We start from the raw sequence: 24,331 nt of genomic DNA, 5'->3' as shown, positions 1-24,331 counted from the left end.
CATTTAAAACAACTGAGTATCTATGGACAACAGTAGGCTATTTCCTTACTTCGTTCAGTGATAATGAATTTTTCCATCTACTTTAACTCTGTTAGACAAGTGTTGAGACTAGGTGGCATCTCTTTTGAAGGTATTGCAAAAGTAGATGTGATTCCATAAAGAACTCCTCCTCCTAAACATATTCTGATCTTTGTCAAAGGAGCAAGATAAGCAAAGAAAAGTCATGTAAATAAACTGCCTCTGCTTAACCACAAATATACCATCCAGTGTAAGAGCATACATTTATTTCCCCTGGAATTTCGCTGTGAACCACAGTTCTGAATTGCAGGCAGGTAATGAGCATTGGAACTATACTCTACCAGTAGGTTCAAGAAGGTGCTTCCTCCAGAACCAGTTTGCACCTGGGAGTTAATGGTGACTAACTACTAGGTGTTAAATTCAAACCACTCCTCATATGCAACCATTGCTCTAGGTAGAGGAGCCCTAAGTGTGCAAGGACGTGCTCACTTTCACATAGGCAGGCTGCTGATTGAATTAAGAAATGTTAATCTCATGGATATTATCTGAATAATCAGTGAATCCTCTGCCTTTCACATTCTGAAATTTCCTGAACTGTTGCAAAATTGACAAGAAAGAAATGAGTGCATTTACCTACACAAACAGTCGGGTGCACACGTTCAACGTATAAAAAAGTAATTTATAAAAATGTCTATGGAAAAGGAGACCTACAAAAACTCACATCTTGGACCTTCTGAACTTACTGCATTGCTTACCTCTACTGCAAGCATTCTGAATAGCCTACACAGCACCAGTACATAGCTCTGTTGCTACTGGCAGCAAAAGCGTTAAAGCTCTGCTCGTGCTATCAAAACCAAGGCCCAAATACACAGCTCGCTGTGACAACACAACGGCACATAGGTGTTGAATTTTGATGCAGTGAAACAAACAGTCTTCTGCAGTGTAATTTATGCAAAATGAAAATAAGTGAAGATTATCAGATAAATATTGTTAGATAATATTCTCTTCTTTAGCACTTCTATAATAAGTAAGTGTTTTATAAAGGTTGCTCTTTCCTATAATACAGCTCAAGAGATCACCTCTCTCTCCTTCCTCTGCAAACATGCATGGAAGGGGAGGGAGAAAGAGAGACAGAGGGAGAATGCAGAAGTACACGTGTGCATCCATTCGCCCCTATCATCTTTTGCACAAAATAAATAAAATGAACAGGAAAGATCCAAGGTGGCAGTTGACAGATAATTTGCCAACAGCCTTTATGTCCTGTGAATAGATGTCCACCGTGTGTATTTCCTCGTCTATGCAATTCAAACAAAACACTCGTATTTCACTAGTAACATAGCATATTTTTTAAATTTATTTTTAAGGGGGTGGTTATTAAAGTAAGTTTATATGGGATGCAGAAAAATTGCATTTTGATTGCAAAATGAAATGAAAAACCTTTTGTACTACACTCACAAGGAGGTCTGTGTGGGGGATTCAAACTTCTTCCATACTCAGAAAGAAATCATGCACTTTCAATTTGCCATCAACACAAGCTGTTTGATGAAGAGTATTAGAGCACGAAGCCTTATCATATAGTTTAAATAACTGAGAATTTTCATTTATTTAGAGTACTGTAGCTTTTCAAAGCCAAGAAGATACAAAGGATATAGGAATAGATCTTGGCTGCAAATTATTTTTAAAAACTTCCAAATGCCTTTCTTAATCTAAAGGCTAGGGGATGATTAGCATGCATCCGATTTTTTTAAGAAAACAAATACTGCTCTTCATGACTGTTTATTTGTCAATGGTGATTTAATCCCTTTTCTTGATAAAATGTCTCAAGAGGAACAGCTAGTGACGCTCAGGCAGATTTTAGACAGTGGGTGTATCTCACATTACATATGTCCGGCTGGCTACTGACTTTTGATACAGTTTACATAGATGAGAAAATTATTACCAGAAGCCTTTTTGCATGTCTAAACATTAAACGGTATTGTATACCTTACATATATGGATATGTCCTTGCATAACATACATATGTGTATAAATACATGCATACACATACAGAGAAAGCGATATATATACATACATTCTCATTTGCACTGTTTGCTCCAAAGCTAAAGTGACAAAGAACTATTTATTCCTTTTTTTCTAATTTCAAAACCACAGAAGTCCCATAGTGAAGTTTTTAGCAGGGTCCAATATATACAGTTGGGGAGAACTGCTTTTAGAGGCCTATTCTCAGTTCCAAGAGAAAAGAAAGGGGAAAAAAAATCATACTTGTAACTGAAACTATGTTCTGAAAATTGCTGTGAAAGCTGGAGGGTATGAGGACGGAGTAACAGTGATGTTTAGGCTGAGTTTTTGAACTGATCTAATAGTTTAAGAAGAACATTGAAAACAAATGTTGCAAGTTTGCAAATGCTGATGTTTTAGAAAATGAACATACAAAACAAAAAACAGTCTGCTGAAAAGAGTCAGTAAATATTAGTCAGTATAGCATGCCTAGATGTCTTGAGCATTTACAAAATTTTAACTAGACTGTACCTTGCTCCTGTTAGTGGTACAAGTATGTGTCTTCAACTCCAGTGCCTCCTGCCTAGCACCAAGGCACAGCTACTTCCTCTTAGCAGCATGAGCAAATATAATAAAACTTTTCATTTTGTAGACCACAGTCTTCATGACTAAGAAGCCAAATGTTCATTATAATTCTGTTCATTTTTGATGAATACTTGTTTCCTTCACGGACAAAAATATTCACAAAAATAGATGAAAAGTTGTAATTCTGATTTATCTATGCTGAAAATGATAACCTTCAAGAAATCATCCATCCTTTTGCAGTATTATTCCACTGTAGACTAATATATAACCGAATAAAGACACTGAACACCTGAACTGCAAAAAATATGTTCAGCAAATATAACAATAATGAGGTAGCTTTAATGGAATCTGCAGAAAGAACTAACCCAGGATTGTTTCTAACTTCTTGCAATTGCAATAGGCCCCACTGCATATCATGGTATTTAAAATGTCATAAGGCATATATGCACTTACACTTGCTTAATCCACGCCTGGTTTACAGGCACATCTGCCTGTCATATATTCAAGAAATAATCACTCTCTAAACTTGCAACTAATATCAATACTGTACCTGCCTCATGTTTTAAAATGACTTTATGAATTATTCAGTCCAACTGTATTTTTAGTTTACAATAAAAAAAAATTAATTACATCTCCATCTTTCCACTGAATTTAAAAATACTGTATGTTTTAAAGAGTTCATTTTTCTATGCTGATAATCATTCTCAAATAAGGCCAAGCACTGAAAAACTTTGTTATAAAAGAAGGGACAAAAATCACTGCATTTTCAACATCTTAAATTAGATGTTACCACTCATGAAGTGTTTACTCTGTGCTTACTCTGGCAGGGCATCCACATACATGTTGTGATACAGGCTGCTATCTCAGGTAAGTTTTAAAAATATTATTTTAACCCAAATTTTCTATAAAGCATTTTTAGTTACAGATCAATATATCTACTTTTAGTTATAGATCAATATCTACTATTCCACATCATCTGCTACACCCTGGAAAGTGAAAAAGCATTCTAAGAAAACATTGAAATAAAGAAGGATAGATAACTGCTCTATGCAGTATTTTAGGCCAGGTAATTCACTATATATTAATACATACATAATACCTGAATATACCTATTCTGAGTGTTCTGTTGGAATTCAAGTGGAAATAATTGTTTGACATAATCACAGTAACAATTCCAAACTGAAGTTCTTTAAAAAAAAAGTTGATTGTTCTGACCTTATTTTTTAGGGTTTTTTGTTTGTTTTTATTTAAATTGCAAATTCCTCTGAATAATTAAGCATTTGCAAGTCAAATGAGCTAGCAAGACTCTTCTGCTTCAGCTGTTAAGTCATGCTGATCCTTTGAACAATATTTACAATGCAACAAGAGAGAAAAGAGGGGAAGGTCCTGTGGTTCCCAACAAATGCTGCTAATGAGAGTTCAGGCATTTCTTTAGCTGCTGCAGCACCTCCCTAATAGGCAGCTGAATACCACCAGCTAGGCACCCACTGCATCCTAATTGCAGCTTGAGCCACTGTAGTTCACAGGATTCAGAGAGAAGCAAATACTTTCTTAGTTTATTTTTCAGTGGTATTCTGACCCTTAAAAAGCATCGATTCCACTGAAGACAACAGGAGCTTAGCTACTGTCTCACGGGGGAGGACGAGGGTCGGAGCCTACCCGTCTCTTTTACACACCCTTCGAACAATTCGACAACACTGGTGTTAAGTTCTTCCGCAGTTTGTGTTACTTGACATTCTGCCCGTGGTGGATTAAATTAGACCCGGAGTGGCCCCAAGTCACCTGGTCAGTGCATCCGCTGCGGCTTGCCGGGATTTGGAACGGGCATCCCAGAGCGGTAAAAGGGCTGCTAGGGCAGCGCTGGCTTCTGGCACCAAAACTGACGTTACGAGTGCTGAACTGCTGCTATCAGACCGAGGCTTGTCCCTCAATATTAGCAACACAAAGTGAACCAATGCATCCAAAATGTTCACATTTTAAAAATAGTAGAGGGGTTGACTTAATTAAAACAATTTGAAAGTCATCTAATCACGTATCTCCAAAGGATTGCTCTGCTACAAAACTTTATGATAGCAGAGCAATATGATAAAATCTAACAGCAGGAACTGAAAAAGCAAGAAATTTCTAAAGACTTTTAGATTAGCAAATAATGCCTAGCAACCCAATCACATTGTCTGGAACAGAAGACATTTCCTAGTTACTTTTATGTCTCTGTACTGAAGAGCTAAAATTATTGCATAGTGTCGAAATGAATGAATTTACTAAACCAGAAGCAGCTACTTCCCTGCTCTAGCATCACTGTAATCTAGGCAGTTATCAAAGAGGTAGAATAAATCTTTTTAAACATTAACCTTTCAACTACTATAGAAAATAAAAATGAGTAGGAGTTCTGGGTGGTACCACTTCTTCAAGATTTAACATCAGAATTCGCTGAGGAAAGATTAGGCTTTGAGCTACTCTTTTCTTTTTTTCTTGAAGGGTCTATCTTCTATAAAAAAAAAACTATCTTGTTTGGAATTTTTCTGTTCAAAGAGAATCTGATTATTGGATTTTATTAAAATGTTATTTCTCTTCTCATTTTATATTAGAAGTACAGGGCCTGTGATAATTGGAAGAAAATGACAACTAAGGCAAATTAAGACAAATGAAAAGGAAATTGTCTTCTAAGCTAACTACTAAAACCTCAATTTATTGTTTATGCTAACTGTTTCATATCAGTGACTGAGTAATAATTCACATGGCAAAAGTTCACAGACTCCCATACAAGTTAGCAGTATGCATCCTCTGGAATTCATAAAGCAACACGAGAGCTCACAACTTTGATTTTTAAAAACCAAACTGACTTATGTATTTACTATCAAATAGTAAACACGCTTAAAGCAATTAAAATATAAAATATTTTTTTCATGTAATCTCTCATGTGTTATACGAACAACCACCAGTTGATCGTCAGCTGACAGAGAATGAAGATATAAGGCCACCAATATCTTATTGACAGAGATAACTTATAAGAGGGGGATAAGAAAGAGGCCTTAGCCTGCACCCTCCTGTAGCTTCTCCCAGCAGCAAGCAAAGAAGTGCGCTTCATCCTACCCCAGCCACTGACTCGTGGGAGGGCAGAGGAGGCTACCAGCCTCCCTGGCATTGGCAACTTTAATCCTTAAAATTCATTATTACCAGGTGGGAGAATGATCTGTGGGCAGCATACAGGCAAGAAGCTAAACGCAGGGAGGGAGAAGTGCTGCTGAAGCTACATTTCTAAGGCAGAACTATGTGCAATGTGTACTAGTTGACCAGAAGTTATTTCCTATGAAAACAACAACATAACAGGATTCTGCTCAGTGCTGACAACTTGCAGAGTGTCTTCTAATGCTGGGTAGCTGAAGAAATTTTCTGCAATGCAACAGTATACTGAGATGGACCTTCCCAAACCACAGTAGCGCACACAGCTGGGTTTTGCTCTGCAGCATGACTGTGTCGGTCGTGTTAAATCACGAATGTTTTAAGGGAACACGTATCCACCAATGTAACACTACAGAGGCACACAAGCTCCTAGATAGTATGAGTGCAATAATTCTCTGACTTAAACTTTTACAGGATCTTTAACAGCAGAAAGGACGTTCATTTCTCTATGACACACCATCTAATACAAAGAGATCTGGAAAAAAATAATCCCAAAAAACAATGGTAACTGGAATGTCTCACCAAGATTTACTGCCCTACTGACAAACATACCGAGTTTCCAGTAAGATTACAACATTTTCCTGTTTTTATTGCTTCGGAAACAGCAACTTTAAAAAACTATGAAAAAGCACTGTTAACCAAGTCATTATTTTGCTAAAGCTTTGTCTCAAAGCTAAATAAAATTGGCTTGGGGAGATTAACCACAGTCATTAAAGGAAGTTTTGCCCACAGCGTGCTCTGCCTGGTCTCACATACCCCAGAGAGAAGCACCACACAGGCAGCGATGGTGGCATTTGCACCAGGCTGTAAGGCTTAGGAGTTTATCCATAAAGCAATGATATTTCCAGCATACTCACACAAACACTATTTTTGCTATTCACCTTGATTGGCTAACTGCACGTACTATTAAAGAGAGAGCTGAATCTTTCATGTTTTGGCCCAGGAAATATGCCATATAATATTTACTGGCCAAAGCTTAATTTGTAAAATAGTGCCTTTAGTAGTTTTCAGATTAAGTCAAGGTGCTTTGTACTACTCAGAACTGGTTTCTCTGAGAAAATGACATGCATTTTGCAGTATTTATAGGGAATATTTTCACCAACAAAATTTTAGCTGACTGAAATAGAGGTGAGTGTTTACTAGAAAAAGAATTTTTTTTCTACCTTCACGGCTGAGTATTTCATTTCTTTTTGGAATCTCCAAATGAACATTCCCCATGTTTAGTTATCTTTACAGCTAAAATGTGATTGCCTAACAGTTGCACGAACAGCCCAAACGTTTGCGATAGCATCCCATTTAGAGAGCAGTAAGGAGTAATTCTGAAAACTGCCTTGCTGATGGGGACAGTGACTATAATATTGCTTATAGAAGCCTACAGCAATAAAACTCAGTGAAGAAAAGTTAAATTTTATTTTTCTACACTTTCCTCAGAAGAATAAGGATTGGTAGAAACACAGCTTGTTTACTGTCATATCAGACAAAAGTTAATTTTCTCTTTCTTTTTTTCCTTTCTCAATATAGCAGCTTGCTTTCCTTTTTAAAAATATTGTGACTTCTAAGTACAGACCTCATAAATCATAAGTAGTAAAGTATCAAAAAATTAAGCACTACTAAAAAAGAGGGGAATTGTATTTCAACAGTTGTCAGGAAAGGGGCACTTTTTAAAGAAGTGTTTTTTCAAAATGAATTCTGTAGTTTGACCTACCTTGACATTGTGCTCACAACAATTAGTCATATGTCAGGAAGACAAAAACAGCATGGCATTCAACACCAGCTGTGTTTCTTATTAGAAAAGTAAACCTCTATTACCATCAAGTATTTGAAAAAAAATATACTTGAGATGAATAGGATTTTTTTTTTCTTTTAAGGTATGCTAAAGCAGCATCAACTGGGAGTCATCTCATTTACAGTTTCCTACAGAAATTTATTAGAAGGAGGAAGCCACCCCAGAAGTGTCCTGAACCTCACTGCACAACTTACTGGTAGATAAAACTTCCCTTTCTAACATAAATACATAGTAATTCCTTTTTGGCAGAAATACTTTGTAACATTTAGTGTAGGAAACAGGCATTTCAAAACATCTAATTATTAAAATGAGAGATTTTACATTATTAGATAAGGAATATTTTCCAAAAGGAAAGATTGGAAATCTACTGCTTAGCATTTGAAACTGGCACACAAAGTACTATAATTCACAGTAGAGGACAAAGCATGGTATTAAAATCACATATTCAGGCTGCAACTAAACTAGAAAGCATGCTGGGATAGTATTTTTCTATTTCACTATTAAACAGAGTTGAAAATATACTGAAAAGTTCATAGCCTTTGCACTGAAACCTAGCAGTCTAATGCACATTGTTGGACTATTTGTAGCAATGTTGGCTGCCCTCTTCACATTGGACTTTAGGGCCGTACTAATATTACCTGACCATTTGTGTTTCTGCAACAGAGAGAGACTGGTACCTCTGAAAAGCGGTGAGAAGGTAAGTAAGGTGCAGAAGGGGCCGCTCAATAGCCCCAGCTCCAGGCACATTTACTCTATTTAAGGTAGGTTTAGCCGAGACGGACACCCGAACTGATTACCTTACCTGGCTTACAGGTGTAACAATAGTAGTTAAGAGCTGTTAATAGTGGCACATGGCAAATTAATCCTGTGTGTGGTCTGCTCTCCTCCTGCAATGAAGCCCAAGCCATCATGTTTTCACTAAATTTGTAATCTGTGCTGGCTACTTTAACACAGATTAAATTACCTCCGCAGGACTCGCAGCTCTCAAGGGCGAAGTAGCCATACTCTCTGACGCTATGAGGGGCTGGCATGGTCTCCGAAGCTTGAGCAAGGGTTCAGTGAGAATTTTTAGCTGTTCAACCAAACACTCAAGTGCAACCCAGTTTAACCTCTCTGCTTAGCTAATTTTAATTTACGTAAATACAGTATAACAGATTAAGCAAAAAAGCAAAATTTTGAGGCTGTTTTGGGAATATTCGACAACAATTTGCCAACCAGTGAACACGCACGGATTCCTCCTTGTAACTCAGGTGCTCTGTGTTATAGACATAATGGAACAGTAAGTGTTTCACTGAAATACTGAAATTACATTTCTCAAAAAAGAAAGTCAATCCAACAGTGAAATTACTTTCATTTTGACCCTCTCTCTTCTGTTTTTTATTAAGTAGCTAAACTAAAAAAAGATCAAAATCAGGACTATTTTATAAAAACAAATACTTGTTTATATATATTATATAAACACATATATATATAAAAAACATATATAAATAATGTATTTTCTTTGGCATGCAACCTAATCTGTAATCAATGTCATCTAGCGAATAAACTGAGAATACAAGTCATATTTCCTGGAGACAGAGAGGAGGTACAAAATATACAAAATATGATAATGAATATATTATCCTATTTTTCAAAAATATCGGTGATAAAATGACTTAGTATTTATCTTTAAAGAATGAGGCAAAAAGAAATCAGTTTTCTGAGGCTCTGAGACATTTAAATCAAACGGGAATAAGACTATACCTTCACCTTGTTTTATCTGCCTATGAAATAACATTTAGCATTTAACATTTATATTCTTCACCTATGTTTTAGCCCATCTTCTTTTTTACGGAGTGCTAATACAGATGCAGAATTCCCCTTTCAAATTCTCTACTTGTTTCTGTTCTGCTGGTTTTTCAAAGAACAAATTGCAGACAAATCAGACTTTTTGAAAACAAAGGTGTCTTGAAGTGAAACAACTTATTTTAGCGATAAATGAAGCCAGTGAATGTGCTTTTGCTCACACAACTCCTTTTCCATCCTTTATCTGCTCATTTATAACCCCTGAAGTACAACACATGAATTACCCTACTGTACACACCGACCGCTTGACAGATTGTTTTAGTAAACCTCTTACGTACCGTGGCTTTCCTGCCAGGCTGCCAGGAAAAGTTTAATAAAAAGGCTGATTAGTTGCTTTAAGTTCTCCCAGATGAACAGCCTACAAAGTAAGTTAACAGCACACAGGAGCACCCATGCAGAAAGGTCCCAGGGGCCGGCCGGGAAGGTGCTCGCTCCCGAGCAGCAGTCGCTGGCGCTTCAGCCTCTTGCCAAATGCTTGTGCCTGACCCTTGTTAGCTAACAACATGAAACTGTTGGGACACTTTTTGATGAAGCTTCATTTAAAGAAAACCTCTTTTTAGCTTCACACATGAAGAGCAACTTTTCAGAAATTTTCCTCATAAAAATCATCACCCAGATTTTCCTGGTCTGAGTAAAAGCTTAGAGAGTGTCAGTAACACGGAGGCCACGTTCCTAACTACGCGCCTCCCGCGTGCAGCGAAGCGGCGGCAGGCACCCCGCCGCAGCCCGGCAGCACATTTCTAACCCCACATCTGGCCTTGCAAGGGCAGCGAAATGCTGCCCTGGGGGCGCTGCCTTTCCCCTGCTCTTCTGTCTGTCTGCGCGCTGGAATTTTACCTCCGCCTTCCCCAAAATACGAGCCTAGCTTAAACATATTTTACGAGGAAACAAAAGGTCAAATAAACTTACTAAAAATGTTGTGGCATATATTGATACACTGCATTGTTCTCACCAATATCCAGCCCTAACACCGGCTCGCTGCTTGGATTAGACTGTCAAAGGAATTCATGCAGGTTCGATACAGCCAAATAGGCCTGATACTGAAATCAGCTGCAACATGCACTAATTTCATGTGGCATTCCAGCAACAGCAATCGCTGAGATTGTAGCCAGTTGGCTGCTTTATTTACTCCCAAAATCACAGTCCCCTCAATCTGAATTCCCCTGCTCCCTGTATAAGACACCCGCTTTTTGCAAAGATACGACACACGCTTGGGGCAGAGAACACGATGGTGGGAAAGCAGAGGGACGTGACCTTCATTCTTTTCCACATTATCTTCAAATTCACTGCCTCTTCCTCAAACGGTCTGTATAATCTTTCCCAGTTATGTCTCCACTTGCATTTCATCCTATCCTTTCTCCACCCCCTTGCTGCTTCTGGACAAAGTCATAATCTTCGTACCCTCACGTCTGGACATACCAAACCTTTATTTATATTTTGCCACCATTCAGTAAAGATGAAAACACAAGTTATCCAAGATCACAACATACTTTCTATGCCCAAATATGCCAAGTTTTATGTAGGGAGGAAAAGAATGATAGCATACCCATCACATCTCCCCCCACACCTATCTATAACCTGTTATTCAAGTTGTTTCTCCCCAATTCCTTACATATTCCTTTAATACATTAAACTATAAACCATTTTTCATTTTATTTCTCTTGATTTTGGAAGATTTTTGTCACACTCACTAGTTGTTCTTATACCATGATTACATACACAAAAGCATCACAAAACAGCTCGTGAAATTTAGTATATATAGCCTTTGACTGTACAAAATTTCTTGAGGTCAAAACGCTTTTTAAGGTTGTTCTAAACTCTCAATATAGAAGTAATCTATCGATACCTATAGCAATAATCTCTCTATATAATAATATATATGTAATATGTGGTCAAAGAGACCTTGAAGTACTGTGTCTTAACACACAGCAGATGCCAAAAATGCATACGATTAGTCAACAGTATCACCCTGAAAACTATTTTAATTTTGCTGACTTCATTTTTAAAAGTATCAAAAATAAGAGAGAGTCAAACAAATGTAGCAAAAATGATTGCACAGAGAGATTTTTAACGTGTTCAAAATTAAGGAATAGATTATTCTCTCTGAAGAAGAGGTGATAAAGAAAGATACTTGTGATATATAAATAATGACGAATAGCAAAAGATAGTAATTTATATATTTGTATAATAAAAGAACAACAGGTGATTCATCTAAAGGCAATGAAAGTAACGTTCTGCAAAATGCATCTGAACAGTAATTATTCATTAATTTCAGATACATTTTTGTTTAGCACTGAAAGGTAAAGTACTATTTTTCATTCTTGCAATATTCATTTAAAAAATAAAAATTAATAGTTAAATTCTGTACTTTATAAAAAGAATAGACATTGAATAATCTAAAAAAAATCTTAACTGCTCAATACACAAAATGGGTTTCAGCAAAAACCTACAGAACTTGGACACAACAGTGAATAACTGCTTTGAAGATTACCTTAGGCATGCAAGTTGTGGATGGACATATACTGCATAACATAGTAGAAAAACATTGTCTTGGGTTTTGAAAGCACTACTACAAAGCTTAAATACTCAGGGAAATTATTTGTTAAGCTATCAGATCTGATGCAAAACATACATTTTTAAAATCTAAATGTTTTCCTTATTCATTTTATAATCCAAGTCAGAGAATTTGCTTTTTCCTGAAATTATAGTCAAAAGAGCTTGAGGCACAGCTAGCCTACTCAAGTATATATAACTTTGCTCCAAATTCTCCCCCACCACCCCAAGAAGATAAACCATGTTTCTTCCTCCTCGGATGTTACCTGCACTGCACCTTGGGAGAGGAGCCTCAGCGCCTGCTCCACGGATGAAAACAGCAGAGTAACTGCCTTAAAGGTCACACTGTCAGGGCACTGCAGTGGAATTTCCATAAAGATGGAATTGCGTTTGGGCCGTGAACTTCTCACTTCAGTGCATTCAGATACTCAACAAGCTAAATTTTTCTGCAGGAAGTACTCATTAAATGTAAGTTCACTGGAAAATGTTTAGATCCCTAACACCTAATCTATTTACATAGAACTATTCGAATTCTAGGAGGGTCATTAATTGAATGAAAATGCTCATCTTTTTCCAGAGGAAGTGTTAACTCTGCTCTGCTACTCTGTAGACAAGATAGATGATTGCACACAGCCGAGGAGAAAGAGGAAGGGGGGCTGCCTTTTCCCCAAGCCCTCTTGCTGCCAGAGGGGTGAGGTGCCCCAGGGAGTGCTGTGGGCAGCAGTGCACGTGGAGGGAATTGCAGTACAACAACAGAAGCAGGATACTACCTAACACAGGAAGGAAGCGAAGAGGAACAAGAACCTCATCATTATTAACCTACAAACAGCATGACAGGAGATCTTCATTTACCAACTTTTAATTGCTTGCCCTTCTAGAAGTGGAAGTCTTCAAGAAATACATGAGAAGTACTGCATTTCAATTAAAGACCAAATTGTGCCTCTCATGGCGTACTAGAGGCTGGCTTAGCTAAGCAGGCATACAAAACACCAGAACTAGCACCTTGGCTCACATTTTGCTTGCAGAGTGCCTCTACTGCCCTAGGTATGACAGCTTTTATATTCTTCCCTTATATCACTTAATCGATTGGAGGAAAACAAACAGGAAAGAGGAAGGAGATAGAGACTCCAGTCAACCAGATCTGTCTAACTTCTCTTACTTGCCTCTAAGTTATAATCCTTTATGAGCTATTTGAAAGACAGATTCCTGTACAGTTGAATCAATTTCTTGTAAGATGATGTACAGTAAAGGCTTGTCTACCTTTAATCATAATCCTGACTCATCAAGATTTATTAGTGCAACTGTATAAAGTTTTCCAGCTTAACACCAATGATCATCTCATTTTCCTGTAACATCATTTCTAACTTGGATCAATCTGCAGCAAACTGTAAATAAGGTGCTCATAAGAAAAAGTTATAAATACTGTAGTACAATATAAGCTAAATGTCACCATATCGAACAGGAATAAGGCACACTGCTTACCATCTTTAAGATGCTCCTTTAACAAATTTTAAGTGTCTTCATGATTAAGCCAGGAAAGATGAATTTTCCTTTTATATCTCTGATTTCTGCCTGACACAAAGATTTTCTAAGTTAAAAATACTACTACTACCCACTTATCCTTTTACAGACAAAATGTGTGCCAGAGTTGCAATGAATCTGGAAAGACAGGAAAACAGGCAGCTTTCCACATCTGCTTAACTAAAACTAGCCAGCACAATGATGTGCTCAGGCACTGTCAGTGATAAATCATTCACTGACCTAGGTAAGAGGCATTTTTTTAGAGTACATACAGTTAATTAAAAAGAAATTGCACCTACCTGCTGTCGAATTTCTTCTTCCATCTTTACTGGGGACCCCAACTCTGCAACTTGTTTGACACCCTCACTAGCATATCCTCCATACTCCCAAAGGATGTAGTTCTTTGAGTGGGAACTACCAATAATTGCTGACCAATGGTTGGTTCGCCCTTTAAAGAAAGAAAAAAAAAAGTATTACAGTTCATGAACATACCAGCTTTTGTAACATCAATACTCGCTACCGTCAAGACTGCCTCAAAGCTTAATTCTTAGCCTTTTATTAAGGGGAAAGGTTTGAAGTGCCCCATCTTCAGGGCATTTTCTGTACAGGGTTGGTACTGGGTATTTTCAGGTGTTGCATGCCACCAGTTCTCACTAAAACAATATGCCATATTTTTTGAGTAATAAGAACAAGATATTGAACTACAGAAACATTACAGTAAATATTAGATATAATAACAAAACACAAACATGGTGAGATTGTATTTCAACTGAACAAGCAGCTCCCCAAAACAGACTTAGTATAATTCTTCACTTAAGCTTCTTCAGGAAGTTTAAGAATTCTTTTAATTTTAGGCTTCCATGTAGAAAAAATTTTTGGATGAAACTTAGAACAAAAATCTTCTGTGGTCATTCAAAGATTTAACAGCAAGTCATTTTCTCACCAATACTGTTTTCTAACAGCAGCTCACTAAAATTTACATTTGGGTGGTGACAAGTTGTCATCAAATGCTAGACTTTTGTATAAGCATGATTGTATTATTCTTAAATGTTACAAAGATTATTGTTCATAGCTTTATACCCAACCATTTTCAGGCATTCAAGGACATATAAAGGGCTTAAAGCCAGAAAACAACTCCGGCAACTCCCTGCAGAAATGAAGGTATAACTTCTGCTTTCTGTGGGTAAATAGTGTCCAGAATTCCCTCCAAAACACTTCTGAAAGAGTGGTGAGGAAGTGCTTTTATTGGTACTCACATACTTATTCTCTCTGCTTCTACATATTTAAATTATATGTGCACCTTGTCTATTTTTTCCCCTTTAGTAGGAGGTGCCCATACTTTAGGAATGAAGCAAAAAGTAGTGAATTTTCATGTCTCTGTATTTCTTCAGTTTGCTTGCTCAGATTTCTCATAGTGTAAGTGTTCTAGAGCCAGGCAAACAGACACCTAGTCTAGTGTCTTATCTCACTGAATATAAAAAAAGAAAAATTTGGAAGTTTAAAGAAAAAGTGGTAGGGAAGTCTGATGGAATTGAGAATAGAACAGAAATAAGGAGTCACAGATGTCCCACAGTACTGGAAATAAAAATGAATTTTTGCTTGCATTTAAGTGCCAAATAAATAGCACTCTGGAAACATATGGGCTTAGAAGAAAGAAAAGGTTGAGAAAATGAACTGTTCACATAAGCAGCCAGTGTGGCAACACTGCAAAGAAAGACTTGCAATGCAGAAGGAAAAGAGTAATGGTAAGAACAGAGCTGGAAAGTACAGTAAATGAATGAAAAATGAATAATGAAGTAAACAAAAGGCATGCAAATTTAAGATGTGAAAGGTGAGAAATTGAAAAAGGCAAGGTAGAGAATAGAATAAACAAACTCAGATGTTTCCAGCGTAATCCCAGGAGTATAGAAAATAGATTGGAAATAAAAATGAACAACAATGGTGAGAAAAAAAAGCCTAGAAGAATGTAGTAATCAGAATAAACAGATGAAAGGAGGTGGCCTACCAACATAATGAATAGAGCTTGCACAGTCTCCCTAGTGCTACACTTGGGCCAAAACAAGCCTACTGAGCTCTGAGCTAGAGCAGATGTGAAATTTTAAGACCGCATCCGAACTAATCAGCAATCAAGCCCAAAATGGAGGAAGAAGAAAACTTAAACTAACAAAAGCATCCTACAATAAGTTAATAGCTGAAGAGAGTACAGTTTGATAAGACTGTTTCTTGATCTAACAGTTGCATCTTAAAAAGACACACGCACCTTGCCAGACCAAAGAGAGATACTGTCATTTAGCTCCAGCGAGGGCCTGTTTTGTCCCTTCTTTCTTCCCAGCCTGCAGGGCTGCCTATCTCACAAGCCACAGGGTGCAGCTTTCCCTGAAATGCAGTAATTGGCTCTTACAGAAACTTTTTGAAAGAGAAGGCTCCACACAGTCTCTACAAAAGGGAAATATATCACTGTAGAGAGGAATCAGAGAGCCTCAAGTCTTTAGGACAGCATCCCCCCAGAATGAGAAGCATCTCCTTTTATAGGTGTTTGTCTTTAAACAAACTCGATGCCCACCCTGGAATAACCTGCCAATGCAGCTAGTCAAAGAATATGCTCATCCTTAGGAAAGTATGGTCAATAGTGACTGTGGACAATAGTTGTGACTTTGCATCCAACAAGATAAAGAAAAGGAAGTTCACTCACATGCCACACTCTAAGCGCCATCTATAATTAGTAAAACCAACACCAAACTGTTCCAGGTGCTCTAAAACTTTTCTCCCTCCATATCCAAAATAAAGCAAGAAAGTCTGAAGTCACTGTAGTCAGAGCCATCCTATTTCACTGACCACTACCCCCACTAAAGCTATTAGCTCTGCAAAGAAAGCAGCTGGCCCACCTACTTGCCCAAAGGAGCAGTTCAAGGTTCATTTGAGCCTTGCCAAAGGCCATACCTACACTAAACTTTTTACAAACCTGCCCAACACTTGTAAACATTTTACTTATCACCATGAGCTTCCTATCTGAGAGAATGAAAAGAGAACTCAATATAATTTTGTAAACTTTTTCCTCTAAATACTAGAGAAGCTCTTACTACCAAATAATCTGAGTCATGCATTACCAAGGGCCAGGGGTATTTTGTATTACCAGTCCACTAGTCACTAGCAATTTTTTAAGATGGCAAACAGAATACACAAAGGTTTTCAATGGTTTTATTTCACTTCCTTAATGTATAAGTAGCTCCTCAACTGACGCAATTAAATGTATATTTTGCATATAGACCAAGGTGCCTGCACACTTAAATATGTATTCTCTCACGTATTTTGTAGACTGACCATGTGAAATCATGATGGAGGGCATGAATATTCCCATTATTATATATGGATGCTACCCAGAAACAACAAATGCTTTTAAGTCACAAAGGCATATGTAAATACAAATCCTTCTGGCTGGAAAAACGTGAAAGGAAATTTAATGGTTCTACTTTCTTGAGCCAGATTTAATAACAGATAAAATATTCAGCTTCCAGTAGTCCTCTTATCAGGAGCTATGATAGTTTGTGAAAAGGTAGCTGAAAAGCATGTGTGCTCTTCTTAAGTCCTATTCTGCAGATCAAACTAGAATTTAAAATTTCTCAGTATCGCTGATATTCATGAAAGCAAAATTATTTTATAAATTATGTATTAAACAAATGGCCCTTCTAAAGCCATCTGTATGCCTCTCATTTACTCTATGGTTGGCATGCTCAGAGCAAGGTTATGTTGTAGTGGTTTCGTTCTGAGTAATGTTTTACGAACTCAAAGGGTCAGATTTCTCCTAAACACGTAATATATATTTAAACTTAAGGGAACAGAGATATTTTAACTGCACTGGTGTGATAATTGTAAAATTATTCCTAATCCATGGAATCTGTGAAAACCTAGAAATTGTCTCCTGGAATTCAAAGCTTTGCCTAGTATCTTTCAGAAAATTTTTGTTTGACAGCAAAAGAAAATACTTTATTTGGCAAAAGCAGTTCTTTGGAGAAAAGCTAAACAGTGTTCCTATTACTTAGAGACTTTTAAGGTAAGTCAGAAAATAAGTAAAAGAAAAGATGAGAAATATAAAATTTATGATCTTCTATTTCAGCCGTGTGGATGATGAAGAGAAGAGAAGAAATTTTTCATGTGATGGCTTCACAGGCAGTAAGTGATTTACCAAAGTCCACCATGAATAAAATTTCATTTTAATGTAAATTGCTGCATGAGTTCAACATTTTAAAGGATAATATTGACAATTGGTTTTCATTTTTAATACTACTACATCTAGATGAAAGATATTCTTCTTAACTTTCAGGAATTTCAATGTAAAATGTTATCAGCTGTTATTACTGGGCTTAATCCTGTTAACATTATGGCGTTATTTCTGTACTCAAGTGACTCAGTGTATTCCAATTTCTGAAGTAAAACATATTAATATATATCCCTACTTTGCAACTGGAGAGAGACAGTCTACCATTGTGGTGAACTGTTGCTTACTTTCAGTCATGAATCCATACTCTTAGTGTGTTCACTGACTTAGATTTTTTAAAAGGGCATTTTTTTCTGGTATTATCTCACTAAGTCACAGTAATTTTATAGTTTTCAATCATTTTCTCATGTCCTATTTCTAACTACCAGCTAAATTCACACAAATAATGCATATAAAGTGTGCCACTTGGCAGATACATAAATCATCCTATAGCCTAAAAGAGTACTCCTGCAATTATTAGTTCTTTGACTTATTTTCCCTCTCATGTATTACACCGATAAATCACATTCAAACTATGCTATGTTCAACCTACAACAAGACATATAACAGAATCAATGTAAGCAAAATCATTTACACCGTTACAACCACAAAAAAGTTGATATACAAACCAACTCTGAATTACATGATGACATTCTGACACGGTGACAGTAATACAAAAAAAATTCTACACACAAAGGTTGTAAAAATATCAGTTACATACAACATAACAAAGTTTAAAGGCCAATAAATGTGACTCACTCTTAAAACATTTCCTAACCTTTATTGTCACAGACTGTCAAGCCAATATTTAAAGAATAAATGCCTAATATGGATGTTTTTGTAACTTCAATTTTCTACAGTTACTTTGATTTTTGCAGTGGCAATATTGATTTTGTAGTTCAGGAAGCCTTTACGAAGTTCAGTCACTCTCACACTAAAGACTGGTTTTCTTGTGTTCAAGCAGAATTTCCTGTGAAAACTTAGAGTTTGTGCTCTTTGCCTCTCATCTAGAGTCTGGCCTTGTCCACTTTACACCCTCCTGTAAGCTATTTATATACACTGAACAGATCACCCCGAGCCTTCTCTTCTCCAGACCGACCAGTCCCAGCTCTCTCAACCTCTTCTTGCATGAGAGATGCTCCAGTCCCTTAATCACCTTAGTAGACCTCACCACAAAGAGATCTTGAAAATGTGATCTCATATGTACCTCAAAGTTCAAAAGCTTAGGCAAATCTCCAGAAGTCATTTGTAAGGTGTATCACTTGCAGGAAGATGCATGAATTTCCAACGTTTAGTATTAGAAGTATTGTATATATGTCATAATTTACACTCCTTAGGTGTAAATAAGTAGTGTTTTGTACCATAGGACAAGCTCCAACCCCCACTACAGGTCCTAAAAGAGTAATACTCACGTGGAAAATCTTTCGGATGTGTTTTTTCTGACCAGTTTCCATAAAAAGTTAGCCTGTATTTGGCAGTTCCACAGGCACAACAATCTAAAATCGGTTTGTCAGTCACACCTTCTGAGTCTGAGTCTGAAAAAGCAGCAATGAAAGTAGCTATTGAAAATGGTTACAATTCAACACCAGCTGGTTAAAACAAAATTACAACAATAAATACTCCAGTAAGTAAATTTGAGTTAAACACTTTTTCTTCTGTTTGCCTTCAATTTGGGGCTATATTAGAATAAACAAGCACCCTGAAATATCTGGATTATATTCATGAATGGATGTAGTAATTCAAATCCATGTTTTTAAATACACATGTGCCACTGTGATTTTGGTTGCCCTCAGATTCAGAACTGGGGTTTGTTTCTGGTTCTTATCTGATTGGTAAGATCTCAGAGCAGTGCCCAATCTTCTGGCCAGCCAGACCGTGTAAATTCTCCAGCGAGATGTAATGGCCAAGTGCAACAGCCATCCTCTGGGATCTCAGCTGGACCTCAGCACACACAACAGAAATGACGCTTCTGCATACACACACTCCTGCTTACAGATTCTGTGGCCAGATCTGATAAACATCCCCTGAAGAGGGCAGGGAGCAGGCTAATCCCAGCATCTCTTTTGGCTATAATCTCTCCAATGGCTTCTCAGAGAGAGGCAGGGAACAGACATCAGGCTAGATGATGTCTAGCACAGCAGTCCTACTGCCAACTTTCCTGAGGACACTTCAGCCCTTCAGCTATGCTACAACCAACAGCCTCCTGGACACATGATGCTGAAGAGGTATAGAGCCAGGAGACACCATCAATTCTCTGAACTCTAGCAGTCTCCTGAACAGGCCCTGTAAGAGTATGGGTCATGTGCTAGACGAACTGTTCCAGCCTAGGTCATGGTCCTAAAATGTTCAGTTCTGAAGAGGTTATCAGATGTGAACTTCAAAGTCAAACCTGAACATAATCAAAAAATTTAAATCTACTCCTTATCTTCAGTCTAAGTCAAATGGCAGTAGCACTGTACTATTTGTGTAAATTAGTACATGTTCATGAAAAATCAGCCAGCAATACAAGTCCTTCTGTCATCTGTAGAAAGATTTAAGGACTTGACTGCATCGTCTCCTGTGTGAGTGAACACAAGAAGTCTTACTGAAGCACCTGAAGGCAAGTTACATAAGTTTCTTCTCAATAGAAAGGAATTATCTACTTCCGTCTACTCTGAAAGGTCAAACAGCAATTCTGTATTGGCCTCAAAGGCTCAAGCATGTATTCCTGTGCCTGAAACAGAAACCTTTTGTTATTAAGACTATGTGCTTCTATGTTTTCCCTCAGTATTTAGTGAGTTCAGGACACAGCTCAATACAGAAATCCCTCAAACTATAAACAGTCCCAATGGCCTTCTCCTTATCTAATGTCATATGCAGTTTAGAAGAACTGTGGTGTTGAAGAATGTGAAAGCTGAATTGTTTTGGCTGTTCTAATGAGGGTTAATACTTCAAATAGATTGAGTAGGTAGCAATGGCCAAAGACTCCTTCCTCTATCAGAGCTGACTGTGCCAACTAACATTCTCCAAATATGACGCTAATATTTAAAAACATAGCAAAAGTTAGTAAGTTCGATTTTGACATAATTTCCAAATAGAGATATGAATTAAATTTATTTCAAATCCCTAGCTTTTGTTTAATAGTCCTGCCTTTTTCTCTTTATATTTCAGTCCTCTTTCTTTTCAGGAATCAAACTCACTGTTGCTGTTTACTCTGATAGCTTTTTACATCATATTCAACACTGAATGTTATTTTCCAGCAAGCCTAGCATACATTTTTCCGTATTTGGAACAGCACAAAATTACGACATATGAGTTTCTTGGCTACATGCAGAGACTCCACATTTATTAAATACAATTAAATGCTTTACTGGCATAAATTCAGTTTTTAAAAATGAAGGATAGCCTGGTAAGTACCTCAAAAAGGAAGCAGCTTTCTTCTAATTCTAAACTTGCAGGGAGAAGAAATAGGAATTATCCCATAAAAATTATCTCTGCGCTTCTGCATAAAGTTATTACTTTTCAAAAATATTTAGGAAGTCTCTTCTGAAAAGAACTCTATTATCTGATGTTAAAGTTAAATCAAAAGTCAACACACATGCTAGTATCAAGAGAACAGACAGCAGTTATTACAAAGAGATTTACAACAGATGACTCCTCCTGCAAAGATGAAGAACCACCCCTAACATTTACAGCTGTAGCATACACATATTTACTTACTTATAGAGTAACAAAAGTAATACCATCTGCCAGCATTACATATACGGGTCATTTTTCATGTTTCATTCATTTTTAATATGCTGTATATTATGAATTGATGAAGGATTTCATAAAGTCCCTGGAGAATTTAGCTACAAAATTTCCCATAGTTTTCAAAAGGAGTTTATACTCTTAAGGTACTTCAAAGAATTCCCCCCAAAATACGTATATATTGCCATGACTACTCTGGTTTTAACAAGCTAGCATGAAAGTAACTACAAAACACACTAGGAAAAACAGGAAAATGAGATTATCTTAACTTCCTTCACTAAACAGACTTCCTGGGGAAGAGAAATTTACATATGCAGAAACATAAAGACCACCACAAAGAGATAATTCTACCTGTTTTTCCTTCCTCATGTGAATTTCAAAAACCTCTGCTGTACTTACGTTTGGGCAATGATGGCCTGCAAGTAAAAGGCTTTCACATTCAGGTTAGGGAAAAAGGTAAAAGGATCACATTCAGGGGAAAGCAAGGAAGATCACACGAACAGTACACATGGTAAAGAAGAACACAATTGAGTAGAAGATCCCAAATTTGAAGGCAGATGAGGGCAGAAAGATACTTTACTTCATCTTACCTTGTTCACAAATTTTTTTGGTGAGGGATCCTTCATCTTGAAAATAAATTATGCGCTTTTGCACAATACTGGCTCTATAAAGAAAAAAAAGTATAAAATGCATTTATTCCTTTTAAAAATAAGCTAATAAATCAAAAACTAGTAAAAGAACAGAACTGGAGTACTAAAAATCTAGGTATACTAACCTCTCCTGATAATACAAACAGTACTACAGATAGCATAGTATTTCAACTTTCATTTCATTAAATTTTGCAGAAACTTGAATTGTTGTTATCTTCAGAGATGTAATCACACTTCTCTTACCTTTAGAGAAGTCACATGGTGAAAGTCTGTGCTTTTGAAATGTATTGTTGTCAACTGAATATTCAATATTTCAATTGAATCTCGTATGACATATTGAAATTGCACTCAATCAAAAAACAGTACAGCTAAAACAAGCATCTATTCATAGGAAATTACTTAGCATGCTGAAGAGATAAATACTTCTGATGTAACACAGCAATTCAATGTAAAATGGAGGTTAGACATAGAACTAGCATATGCTAAAGTCTTTCAAAGCAATTCAACAATTCCAAAAGACAAGTCATTTTAAAATAAATTAAATCTGAAACACTGACTAAGACTTACGGATCAAACAAAATACAGGTTCGTAAGACTCAGTTTGTCTGGGGATTTTGAATATGAAAATGAAACAGGTAAAATCAGAGTTAGCGTGCAATTTTTTAAAAAAATTGCAAATTGTACAGCTGAAATTTAGCTTTTAGTCTCTCATTTGAAAGATTATGAATTGAATTTTTTATGAAAGATTGCCAAGTCAGTGAAAAAAAAAAAAGAAGACTAGCATCGTATCTACTGTACGGTAGATTCCAAAACCAACACTCTACTGTAAAAAATATATAACGGAAGAAGACAAGTCAACTCAAATAATTTTGAAGATTTAACTCTTTTTAAATGCCCGTTTACATTGAGATTTTTATTTTTTAAGCAACACTGCCGCTTTCACTCTTGAGCATGTACTGCCACTCTTTCAGAAGCCGCTTGCTCCAACAGAGACAATACCAGTTCCCTGCTCGCTGCTTTAAAAAGGCTCCTAGAGGGCAGAGGGCATGTGAGCTTGTGCTGGCCACTGGGAAGCCCTGGATTTTTTTGAAGTGACAGTATGAAAGCCCGGACTGTTTCTTTAACTGCTTGTCGCTCTTCTCTGGGTCTGCTCTGCCTTTATTATAACTATCTACTATCATCAAGTACCTATACATCAGTAAGTTAGTGCAGATATTAAAATATCTATTCTCCCATCTAATATCAAGCTGGTTTTCAGAAAATCTGAACAAGTATATTAAAATCACAACAAAATCTTTTCCTTCAAATACAGAGTGCCAGTAGTTCCCACCTGATAATGACATGTTGCAATGTTGACTCTATTTAGTGCAGTCTGAACTGTATGCACTGTACAGTCTGGGAGTGCAAAGGACCGGAATAGCCCCGAGGGCTGAAGCTACCCCTTGCAGGCCTAATTCAATTTAACTAGCTTTTTAGAACATTTTCTAACTATATTAATTCAAATGCAACTTTCATGCTCTTTCTGTAAGAAAATAGGTAGAATTTGGTTAAATTTAAAGAATAAGAAAAAAGCATTATTTGGATGGAGGAGAGTTCCCTGAGGAGAACATGCTTTGGGAGCTGGTATTCTTTGTTCTTCTATCAAACCTTTGTATCATCGCTCATATGCTATTAGCATAAATTTAACACCTCTGCTCTTAAATATTCTCTATTATATTAAGCAAGACAACTGTCTAATCAAGTCCATAAAACTCTGAACAGCAAGGCCCAGATTCTTCTCTTACCTCAACATTACAGTTAAATAATTATATTGATCTCCCTATAGTTACTCCTCATTCATACCAGTCCAAGTGAAAAGAAAAATAAGACTGTATTATTTCCTAAAAATGTTAAGTGATGTGAACCTGTCTTTGACAATGTCCCACTCCATAACATTATTAAAAATAAAATGTAATTCCCCTGTGCTTCCTTTGCCAGAATACAAAGTCAGAGTTGTATAGAAAGTATACAGCAAAGTAGCTTATTTTTGTAAAATTGTTAAAAGCTAGATTAAACTGAAAGAGGTGCAGAAAACTACAGCTTACCCTTCTTCATAATTGGGCCTACATCATGTAAAGGCTAATGTGGCAAATGATAATCCAGGCAACCAACCAAGGCTGTGAAAAAACAGTGTGAAGAAGAGAAAAAGTACATTGCCTTTTACAGAGA

At 36.8% G+C, this 24,331-nt stretch overlaps 1 protein-coding gene across 1 annotated transcript in view; it reads right to left on the bottom strand.

Annotated features, from left to right (window-relative positions):
• The window catches only part of SPON1 (spondin 1), a 197,999-nt gene that overhangs the window by 115,522 nt on the left and 58,146 nt on the right, over positions 1-24,331 (bottom strand). Inside the window, exons 4-6 of the mRNA XM_062577305.1 lie at positions 22,064-22,137; positions 19,157-19,279; positions 13,789-13,937 (exon numbers count right to left, since the gene is read on the bottom strand). Of these exons, the coding sequence (XP_062433289.1) occupies positions 13,789-13,937; positions 19,157-19,279; positions 22,064-22,137 (346 nt within the window). The remainder of the gene's footprint in view (positions 1-13,788; positions 13,938-19,156; positions 19,280-22,063; positions 22,138-24,331) is intronic.

Source organism: Rhea pennata, chromosome 5 (genome assembly GCF_028389875.1).
Source record: "Rhea pennata isolate bPtePen1 chromosome 5, bPtePen1.pri, whole genome shotgun sequence".
Taxonomy (NCBI): domain Eukaryota; kingdom Metazoa; phylum Chordata; class Aves; order Rheiformes; family Rheidae; genus Rhea; species Rhea pennata.
The sequence above is the reverse complement of the archived record's forward strand: the minus strand, read 5'-3'. Positions and strand labels throughout refer to the sequence as shown.